This window comes from Centruroides sculpturatus, unplaced genomic scaffold (genome assembly GCF_000671375.1).
Source record: "Centruroides sculpturatus isolate CEXI.00-Female unplaced genomic scaffold, Cexi_2.0 scaffold323, whole genome shotgun sequence".
In the NCBI taxonomy this organism is placed as follows: Eukaryota; Metazoa; Arthropoda; class Arachnida; order Scorpiones; family Buthidae; genus Centruroides; species Centruroides sculpturatus.
Genome location: NW_019384566.1, coordinates 648,401 through 660,166, shown reverse-complemented (window position 1 = coordinate 660,166; position 11,766 = coordinate 648,401). Strand labels below are relative to the sequence as shown.

General features: G+C 26.9%; 1 protein-coding gene across 2 annotated transcripts in view; it reads right to left on the bottom strand.

The window, feature by feature from the left end:
- Nucleotides 1-8,675, bottom strand: part of LOC111624054 (netrin receptor DCC-like) — a 16,837-nt gene extending 8,162 nt beyond the window's left edge. The window contains exons 1-6 of one of the 2 annotated variants that reach the window (XM_023366834.1): nt 8,347-8,675; nt 4,963-5,083; nt 4,084-4,359; nt 3,599-3,889; nt 3,244-3,528; nt 2,811-3,155 (exon numbers count right to left, since the gene is read on the bottom strand). In XM_023366834.1, coding sequence (XP_023222602.1) covers nt 3,037-3,155; nt 3,244-3,528; nt 3,599-3,889; nt 4,084-4,359; nt 4,963-5,083; nt 8,347-8,415 — 1,161 coding nt within the window. In that variant the 5' untranslated portion in view covers nt 8,416-8,675 and the 3' untranslated portion in view covers nt 2,811-3,036. Of the gene's footprint in view, nt 1-2,810; nt 3,156-3,243; nt 3,529-3,598; nt 3,890-4,083; nt 4,360-4,962; nt 5,084-8,346 lie in introns of those variants that run through there. The other variant, XM_023366835.1, reaches the window with a different exon arrangement.
- Nucleotides 8,676-11,766: the final 3,091 nt, after the last annotated feature.

Here is an 11,766-nt window from a genome sequence, read left to right as displayed (position 1 = left end):
CTCATAGTTTGTCCTCCTAGCTATTTAAAACATAGTTTGTAGGCACAGAAAGCATGTTTTACGCTTTGTAAGCTGTATTTTAAATATTTTTTATTATTAATTATCCTATCATGAGCTTCCTATTAAATGACGTATTAAGTTATGTTCCATACTTTATGGTATATTATCATCTTATGCTTCCTATCTCTTACAGGAAAGTTACTATAAAGTTAGGTTTCATAATTATGTCCCCATCTGATGACATCATGGTGTATTAAGGTATTAAGATACATTATGCTCCCGATTTTGTGGTATGTATATTATGCTCGTTATTTTATGGTATATTGTATTTTGCTCCCATATTATATATCATAATTTTATCATTAGTACATAGCCAATTGTCATTCTATATGGTATTCATATAAAAATTCAAATCATTACAGTTAATTAAATTTGAGCTTTATGTAAATTAAATCTAATTAACATTAATTATGCTATAAAATATATAAACAGCATATTTAATTTGATTTAACCTTTTATTCAGCCATTTGGGTCGTACACAACAAGAAGTCGAGGAAGTGAGATAGAAATATCCACCATTACATTCTAATTTCCGTTTATTTATCACATTCTAACAAGAAATGAAATGGAGGAAATATTTAACACTTTCATTTTAACCCATTTCAAATTTTATAAAATTCCTAAAAATATTTCACGACTTTAATTTACTATTAATTAGAATAACTTCAATCAACAATTACATAATTGTTTTTTACTTATATAATCATTAAATAATATGTTTTTTAGATATTATTTATCACATCATGGTTTACTCATCATCTAAAAATAATTATAAAGTTGTTTTTTAAATATATTTATTACTTTTCTTCCAAGAAATCCATCTTGAAATTTGATTCATCTTCTCAAAATTACTCTAATCATCATCAAAACAGGTAAGAATTGATGAGAAACCGAAGATTTTTTTCCTTCAAATTCGCCAAAAACATAAAATTTTAAAGGAAAATGCCAGAAAAATCGCCTGTTTTTTCTTTTATTTTCCTTTGTTTTTTAAGTAAAAGATTCCATAAAATCTCAAGTTTTATGAAATTGTAAATCCATCTTGAAATCCAATTCACACACTCGTAATTACTCTAATCATCGACAATTAATAAAAGTCAATAAGGAATTTAAGATTTTTACCAAAAAATCAAGTTTCTTTTGTAAAAATTTCAAAAGCAAATTGTATTTTTTTTTCTTTTTTTATGATTCGTGATACAATTTCGTGATAATAAACTTATCAAAGCAATACATGTACAGCGGATTGTATACATCAGCACAGATTTTTTTGAATTTATCTTCTAAAAACACCAAATAATCAAAAAATAACTGTAACAAGGTTAGAGATGCTCGATACTTTTACTTGTCACGACTTGCGGCTTTCTATATTTACAATTATATTTTTGTATAGAGATGTTTTTGTGGTTCATCAGTATCACCGTTACCGCTCATAAACTCGTAAAGATAACTCGATTATTTACCTTTTATCAGTTATATGACACTTATCAACGCCAGACAATAAATTTGGATTACTTTAAGGTTAATTCTAATTAATTTCGATTGTAATTAAAGCGCATGATCTGTACATTAAGACACATTCTAGTGTTTAAGGATGGTTCTGGTATTTAGAATGGATTCAAGTATCTTGTTAACGGAACTTAAAAAGGATTTATAAATAGAAATTTGGGACGAAGTAACTTAACATAGATCTATTCTTAAAATAATTAAAGTAAAATAGCGATGAGTAATATAAGTTTTATATATAACAATATATATTATAACCTAAACAAGCACATTCTAAAAACCTTTGCCTTTGTAGATCAAAGTTCATTTAAACTTACCTGGTAGCACGAAGAGAGCAACACAATCAAGAAGGGGGTGTAGATAGTCACGTGGTACGTGCGACACATTATACAACAAAAATAAAGCAAAACATTAAACGGGAGAGAATATTCTATTTAACTAAACGACGACATTTATCTTTACTCTCTTTCACTCTCTGGGAGAGCGGAACTTTGGGCAACTTCCGTAGGAGTGACGTGCTTTCCGAAAAAAGCACGTGTTTCCTGTTTGTAGGGCCAGGTGGAGACACTAAACTATTACAAGAACTCTCGACTTCTCTCGATCTCACGGTCACGTGAAGCGCGATACTTAACGTTTCGATACGCAAATATTATATTAGAAATGTTAAATAATTGACAAATATCTTTTTATCTTATCTTTTCCAACTGATATTATATTATTATATTTTATTATTAAAGGAATAATAATTTTGGTTTCAATTCCGCTTTGTAATGATTACAAATGTAAAAATATTATACGTAAACTTTATGATTTCATTGCGTAGTAACATTTTTTATTATAAAATATAACATATACAATATAGATTTAATAAAATTATATTGTATATTTTTTATAATTATGTTAAAATTATTTATTTAAAAAACTTTTTTGAAAATCGTTTCATTTTTCGTTTAAAAGTTTATTATTTTTTTTTCTCTTTTAAAAAATGTGGTGCTTCCATCTAGCGGTAGAGAAAATGTGTAAATGTGTTGTGTTATGTTTAGAATTTCAAGAAGTTGAATAAGATTTAAAAATAAATACGCTAAGAAGAATTGCTAAAAATAAACAATATTTTAAGCGAAATTTTCTTTAATTATGCTTTAAAAAAGGAATTATTTTCNTCCAACTCAATGATATTGCTCTAGAACCGTTAACAGTTGCTACAAAATCTCTAGGTTTACTCGGAGCTAAAATTCAATAATAAAATAATTCAAATGTACTTAATTATTCAAATTTCTTACATGTGCAAAACATAAAATACTTAATTACTAGCACGCAAGGTTTTATTAAAAATACTAGTTCTCTATTCATTAAAATTGAATTGTAAGTGACTATGGTAAACCCATAATTGGTCCATGGTGTTAATCCATCAATTAAATAGAATTTAACGTCTCTACTGACTTTTACGCCATTAAGTAAAACAGTATCAAAAATTCTCTAACAAATTATTCTAAAACCATCCAAAGGTCCATTTCGATTTTCTGGATCATTCCAACTCAATAATATTGCTCTAGAGCTGTTAACAGTTGCTACAAAATCTCGAGGTTCACTCGGAGCTAATTCAAAATTGTAACAATTTAAATATATTTATTATTACATTATAAAAACATCACACACACACACAGCTTAAAATACCAACATTACCATCAGCCAAGGTTTTCTCAAATGCAGTGGCTTCTCTACTAGTTAAATTCGAATTGTAAGCGACTATGGTAAAGCTATAATTGGTCCATGGTGCTAATCCGTCAATTAAATAGGATTTAACGTCTCTATCGACGTTTGTCTCATTAACTAAATCGCTATCATTGATTTTCCGACAAGTTATTCTAAAACCATCCAATGGCCCATTTGGATTTTTTGGATGTTCCCAGGTTAGTATCGCGGTAGAAATGTTAGTAACTACTGAAAAGTTTTCAGGCACACTCGGCACTAATTCAAAAAAGTAAAAATATTTAGGTGAAATATCTCTTTAACGAATTAATGATTAATCAAAACTCACCTCCATATAATGTTTCTACGGTTTTGTCAACTTTAGTCTTTAATTTAATACCATTCCATTCATTAAAAGCAATTAAAATGACAGTATAATTAGTCCAGGGATTTAGTCTTTCGAACGTATGTAAAGTGGTACTTCTATTATAAGTATTATTCTTGAGGTTTTCATTTTTTTCTGTTTCTAATATAATTATATATCCATCTAATGGTCCATTAGGATGTTTGGGTTCCTTCCACTCCACAAAAATTGAAGTATTTTTACTAGTAATATTATGAATTTCCAGTTGACTTGGAGCTGTGTATAAAAAAAAATTTTGATTGTTAAAATCAATTTAAAAGTACGAAAATAATGAATAAATATAGAAAATTTAATGCTAGATTTATTTAAAAACTTTCCATTTAGTTTTGTTTAACATGAATTTTTCATTAAAATTAATTTTTAGATATGGTGTCTTTATATGAAATTATCCAAAAATCATTTTTTAATACCTGATGGTTCAGTTCTTTCCGTTGTGTTAGCGCTAAATCTTAAATCTACATCATGGTCCTTCAACAAAACTGCTACTGTAAACCGATATTCGGTCCAAGCATCTAAATTTCCTATTTCTATTTCATTTCTTCCGTTGACGGTAGTGTTTTTAGAAGTAGAGTCATTTGAAAGTTTTGTCCAGATGACGATGAATTCACTTAACAGTGGAGCTTCAGTCGAAACTTGCCATGTTAACCGTATGGAGTTCGAATTTATAGCAACAGCTGTTAAATTTTCTATATATATAAAAATTAAACATNCTATCCTCATGGATGGTAACACTATTGCCGTGCTCATTTCAATCGGTCCGAGTCGTATGTGCACGAAAATATGAAATAAAATGGTTCAAATTCTTACAAGATATTATTATTATTTATTGTCAAATTTTGCCGCCCACTAAAAAGTACCGCGCGGGGAGGTACTTTTTAGGGGGTAGGCACAAGCAGTAGCGTATCGTAGGGGGGCGGCCGCCCCCCTACGCTACGCTACTGCTTGTGGCCCAAAACTCCTTGACTTCTTCCAATGCGGCCCAGAGAAACAAAAAGGTTGGACACCCCTGGCATAAAGCCTTTACTACATGAAAATGAAAATTAATGAATACACTGTGTACAGTAATTTACCTGATAAGACAGACCTCAGAAAAATACTTTATGAGGCATAAAGCTGTTTATAATGAAAATTAATTAACTAAGGATTTTTTTGCCCTGTCAGATTGTGGCCGAGTTATCGAGACTCTACTGTAATATTCCTACAAATCAAACGTTTGGATGGTGCTGCCATCTTGTATCTAAAACCCGAAGGTTTCCAAATATTCGTCTATATCTAAAAAAATAATTTACCTGGAATAAGTACCGAATCCGTCGTTGTGGAAACTGTTGTAAAACTGGTTTCTGTACTTTCGTTATCAACGGAACTGTCATTTGTAATAACTGAAGATGGGTAAAAAGTAAACTTTGCAGCCTAAAAATTATAAAACAAGGAATAAAAAATTTCAAATAATTTAATTCTGAAAAAGCTTATTTAAAAATCATTAAAAATTTTTTTAAAATCAATAAAATAAGTAGCAAGAGAATTCACATAAATGGATTTTGTGAATATTTCTAATGATCTTTTTTATGAAAAAATTGTAGTTTTTTGAATTTTCCATTTGTGTTTTTTGAATTGAACAAGTTTCTGGACATTTTAAATCTATAACCAACGAGGAAAAGTTAAATTTTATCGAATTATTCCAATATATTTATCTGTTTCAGCGATTAAGACTTACTCAAAATCTAAAAATACATAACAAATAATAACCAAAAAACATTTAATCATTATCAATAACAACGTTTCATTTATTTAAACAATGAAATTTCAAACCAAATTATAAAAAAAGTTAAAAAAATAATAAAATTGACCCAATGCAAAGGAGGAGATTCGTGGATTTATCAAGATGATTTCTTGAAGGATTCAATTTTCTAGAATTCGAAAACCCACTCCCTATGTAAATTCCGCATATTATATTTAAAAATAAAACAAAATTATGAAAGTTTTAGTTTTAAAATTAATTCTCGTACAAAGAAATTTGCGTAACGTTTCTTGTAAAACGATATCCTTAAAAATATTAATTGAAATATCAAAAACAACGGAAATGAAACACCACCCTTGGAATAATTTATATGGCGATCGCCCTTGACATCTAAAAAATCCGTTATGATCCATTTTATGCATTTATAATTAGATTACGCCATAAATATATTTAAAAAATTAATTCATAGACAGAAATGACACCCAAAAAATTCATATGGACAAAGGGAGGGTGAGTCATTTTGGAATCAAACACATTAACGTGACAGTTACAGTATAATGTATCAATAAATACATAAATTTATTCATCACTTTACTTGTTTGAATTTGAAGAGTCATAGTTTCAAAGTTTCAAGTTAATGAAATTCCAAAAACTTATTAACTAACACATAATTCTGTTCGCTTATTAATTTGATATTAATTGTTATAACAGTTTATGTACTGACTGCTCATAGTTTGTCCTCCTAGCTATTTAAAACATAGTTTGTAGGCACAGAAAGCATGTTTTACGCTTTGTAAGCTGTATTTTTAAATATTTTTTATTATTAATTATACTAAATACAATCATGAGCTTCCTATTAAATGACGTATTAAGTTATGCTTCTTACTTTATGGTATATTCCAAAACATCATTTTTTGAAGGAAATAAGTATTTTTTAAGGTAATAGATATTTATTAAGCTGTCTTTGCATTTCATACGCTCTTTTTTTGTTTTAAGTTTGATTTAACAATATTTTCAAATGAAAACATTATGCGTTTTATGATCGATGCTTTTAATTGAGTTTCATGCTATCAAGTATCGTGAATTGTATCAGTAAAAAAGCATTATAACCTTTATGAAAAAATNGTAAGCTGTATTTTAAATATTTTTTATTATTAATTATCCTATCATGAGCTTCCTATTAAATGACGTATTAAGTTATGTTCCATACTTTATGGTATATTATCATCTTATGCTTCCTATCTCTTACAGGAAAGTTACTATAAAGTTAGGTTTCATAATTATGTCCCCATCTGATGACATCATGGTGTATTAAGGTATTAAGATACATTATGCTCCCGATTTTGTGGTATGTATATTATGCTCGTTATTTTATGGTATATTGTATTTTGCTCCCATATTATATATCATAATTTTATCATTAGTACATAGCCAATTGTCATTCTATATGGTATTCATATAAAAATTCAAATCATTACAGTTAATTAAATTTGAGCTTTATGTAAATTAAATCTAATTAACATTAATTATGCTATAAAATATATAAACAGCATATTTAATTTGATTTAACCTTTTATTCAGCCATTTGGGTCGTACACAACAAGAAGTCGAGGAAGTGAGATAGAAATATCCACCATTACATTCTAATTTCCGTTTATTTATCACATTCTAACAAGAAATGAAATGGAGGAAATATTTAACACTTTCATTTTAACCCATTTCAAATTTTATAAAATTCCTAAAAATATTTCACGACTTTAATTTACTATTAATTAGAATAACTTCAATCAACAATTACATAATTGTTTTTTACTTATATAATCATTAAATAATATGTTTTTTAGATATTATTTATCACATCATGGTTTACTCATCATCTAAAAATAATTATAAAGTTGTTTTTTAAATATATTTATTACTTTTCTTCCAAGAAATCCATCTTGAAATTTGATTCATCTTCTCAAAATTACTCTAATCATCATCAAAACAGGTAAGAATTGATGAGAAACCGAAGATTTTTTTCCTTCAAATTCGCCAAAAACATAAAATTTTAAAGGAAAATGCCAGAAAAATCGCCTGTTTTTTCTTTTATTTTCCTTTGTTTTTTAAGTAAAAGATTCCATAAAATCTCAAGTTTTATGAAATTGTAAATCCATCTTGAAATCCAATTCACACACTCGTAATTACTCTAATCATCGACAATTAATAAAAGTCAATAAGGAATTTAAGATTTTTACCAAAAAATCAAGTTTCTTTTGTAAAAATTTCAAAAGCAAATTGTATTTTTTTTTCTTTTTTTATGATTCGTGATACAATTTCGTGATAATAAACTTATCAAAGCAATACATGTACAGCGGATTGTATACATCAGCACAGATTTTTTTGAATTTATCTTCTAAAAACACCAAATAATCAAAAAATAACTGTAACAAGGTTAGAGATGCTCGATACTTTTACTTGTCACGACTTGCGGCTTTCTATATTTACAATTATATTTTTGTATAGAGATGTTTTTGTGGTTCATCAGTATCACCGTTACCGCTCATAAACTCGTAAAGATAACTCGATTATTTACCTTTTATCAGTTATATGACACTTATCAACGCCAGACAATAAATTTGGATTACTTTAAGGTTAATTCTAATTAATTTCGATTGTAATTAAAGCGCATGATCTGTACATTAAGACACATTCTAGTGTTTAAGGATGGTTCTGGTATTTAGAATGGATTCAAGTATCTTGTTAACGGAACTTAAAAAGGATTTATAAATAGAAATTTGGGACGAAGTAACTTAACATAGATCTATTCTTAAAATAATTAAAGTAAAATAGCGATGAGTAATATAAGTTTTATATATAACAATATATATTATTACCTAAACAAGCACATTCTAAAAACCTTTGCCTTTGTAGATCAAAGTTCATTTAAACTTACCTGGTAGCACGAAGAGAGCAACACAATCAAGAAGGGGGTGTAGATAGTCACGTGGTACGTGCGACACATTATACAACAAAAATAAAGCAAAACATTAAACGGGAGAGAATATTCTATTTAACTAAACGACGACATTTATCTTTACTCTCTTTCACTCTCTGGGAGAGCGGAACTTTGGGCAACTTCCGTAGGAGTGACGTGCTTTCCGAAAAAAGCACGTGTTTCCTGTTTGTAGGGCCAGGTGGAGACACTAAACTATTACAAGAACTCTCGACTTCTCTCGATCTCACGGTCACGTGAAGCGCGATACTTAACGTTTCGATACGCAAATATTATATTAGAAATGTTAAATAATTGACAAATATCTTTTTATCTTATCTTTTCCAACTGATATTATATTATTATATTTTATTATTAAAGGAATAATAATTTTGGTTTCAATTCCGCTTTGTAATGATTACAAATGTAAAAATATTATACGTAAACTTTATGATTTCATTGCGTAGTAACATTTTTTATTATAAAATATAACATATACAATATAGATTTAATAAAATTATATTGTAATATTTTTTATAATTATGTTAAAATTATTTATTTAAAAAACTTTTTTGAAAATCGTTTCATTTTTCGTTTAAAAGTTTATTATTTTTTGTTCTCTTTTAAAAAATGTGGTGCTTCCATCTAGCGGTAGAGAAAATGTGTAAATGTGTTGTGTTATGTTTAGAATTTCAAGAAGTTGAATAAGATTTAAAAATAAATACGCTAAGAAGAATTGCTAAAAATAAACAATATTTTAAGCGAAATTTTCTTTAATTATGCTTTAAAAAAGGAATTATTTTCATAGTTAATTAAGTTAAGATGTCATGAATCAAAAAGCTTGACGTAATTAATAAAAATAACATTAATTTCAATTTTAATTACTTTTGTTTATGATTATAATTTATGAGTAATAAATAATTACTTTATACTGCAATATTAATATATTTTAATTTTAGAAATTAAAATTAAAATTCGGATTTAAATATTGCGTGTATAAATATATTACAAAATTCTAATGTTGACTACTAGATGGCAGAAATACGAAAATTTAAATTGTTTTTAAATGTTATTTTAAAATGAAATTAAAATATTATTTAAAATATAATAATTAAAATTCTGTTATAAAAATTTATTTAATTTTAAAAGTAATATTAATATCAATGAAAAATAATTAATTTATCAAAACGACAATCTGCAGCAAAACGATATGATTCATTTATTACATAGATATTTAAAAAATAAATAACTTAATTATTCATCTCAAAACTTTTATTTAAATAGCATTTTCAAATATTTAAACACTTTATAAAGCTGATAAATGTGTTTATTTTGGATTTAAAAATTTAGACCAACGTCATCAAGACATTTTTTTTTTTGTTTTATCATTTTTTAAGTAACGTATTTATTATTATTTCAAATTATATAAATGTTATTAATAAATAAGTCATAGACAACTTAAAGTTAATTTAAATTTTATTAAATTCCATTCAGTTAAAAAAATATATCATAGACATCGTTCAATCATAGACATCGGAAATAAAATAACATTATTTTCGTTTTCAATATTCTTTTAAATATTTTAAAGGAAAAATGATGAAAAATTACGGTATTTATTTATAATCGAATTTAATGTATAGAAATTTCAATAAAACATTAATAAAATGATAAATGATGTTGAACAATGCAAAATTATAATACGTTTTCGGAATATTTCCTGGAAATTCGAGTATTGTGCCCTTAAGTAACCTAAACAGATGCAACAACATTTAAAAAAATCTTTATGAAACTCGTTAAGTAAATAAGAAAATTTATTAAGTTTGATATATTAATAATAATAATACAAAAAAATATATTGAAGAAACGTAACAATTGATAAATGAATGCACGGCTTTGATATACGAGAGAACAAAGTCTATTTTTTATTATTATTAAATTATTATACAGTACTCGGTCTGATTACGTAACAAAATAATTTCCGTTTAATTCAAATTTAATATTTAAATTAAAAAAAGGAATTAAATCTTTTAGAATTTATTTTTTAAATTATGAATTTTCTTTACGCTTCATTTATAAATTTAACTTTCCTGCATTCTTTTAAACGAGAAAGAAACATCCGGTCGAACTTGACAAACACAGCAATCAATCAAACCACTTAACACCTTCCGTATTGGGTTTTGAGTTTTGTTTATTATCATTTAAACCAATTCAAATATGTTTCAAACGTTCACTAACAGATGGCGACACTTTAAGTATAAGTTTAAACAAACCATACTTTTCTTTTTAATTTAAAAATTAAATTTAACTAAACATAATTGAAATTTAAATAAGACAAGAGACACGTCACTTTTTATAAAACGTGAGAAAACTTTAAAATTTATAAAAATGTTAAAAAATGATACCAAAAATGTTAATACACACTTAATTACGCGAAAAATTAATAATTGTGTTTAGTCTACATTTAAGTTTAAGAAAATAAAACAAAGAAACAAAAAAAATCAATTTTATTAGAATTAATGACCGTTGACCTCAAGGTCAGCTATTTTAAAATTACACAAGTGAATAAAGTAACTTTCACTTAACTGCAGACAGCAAACAAACAAAATTAACAAATGAAAACGTCTGTTAGTCTGTTCGCAAACACTAAAAAGTCTAATCAAAAGGGTAAAATCCTCGCGCATTTTTCACACCCCCAAAAATAAATTTATATAAGAATATTTTCATAAAAATTCGTAGATTTAAATTTTCTATTTTGTACACATCTAAAAATACACGCGTTTAAATAAATACTGAAAAAAAAAATTCCGGGGGATTTAAAGAGTTATCAATTAGGAACCATTAGGGGGTGGGAAAGGAAGGAAGAAGAGACGCCAAGAAGGCATCCACTTAATAAATATTATTCTAAAAATACAAGTTACACGCGCTGGCTACTACAGTAACAGAATATTAAAAAAATTAGATTTTTTAGATGCAAACTTGTTATCAATTAGCCGAATCGTTGAGATGAGAGGGGAGGAAGAAGAGATGCCAAAAAGACACCCGTTATTCTAACAATTCTACTTACTATTATAGTATTAAAATTTTTAAAAAATCGACAAATTTTCTGACTTTTTGAAGCGCAAACGTTAAATTATCGTACATAAATCTTGTATAATCGAATAAATCTGTCAAGACGTTACAACAATGAATAAAAAGAAAACAACTACAAAGTGGACTTCTCGGAAATGCATCTAACAACACTTGGCACGTTGCAGACGGAAGTCTTCGTCTGAGAATTCATCTTGGAGCCCTTTATTTGTTTACTTTAATCGAGTTGTAGTCAGTACGACTGACTCTTAACTTGGCTTTTTTCTTTTTATTTTTTATTTATTGCGACTCGGT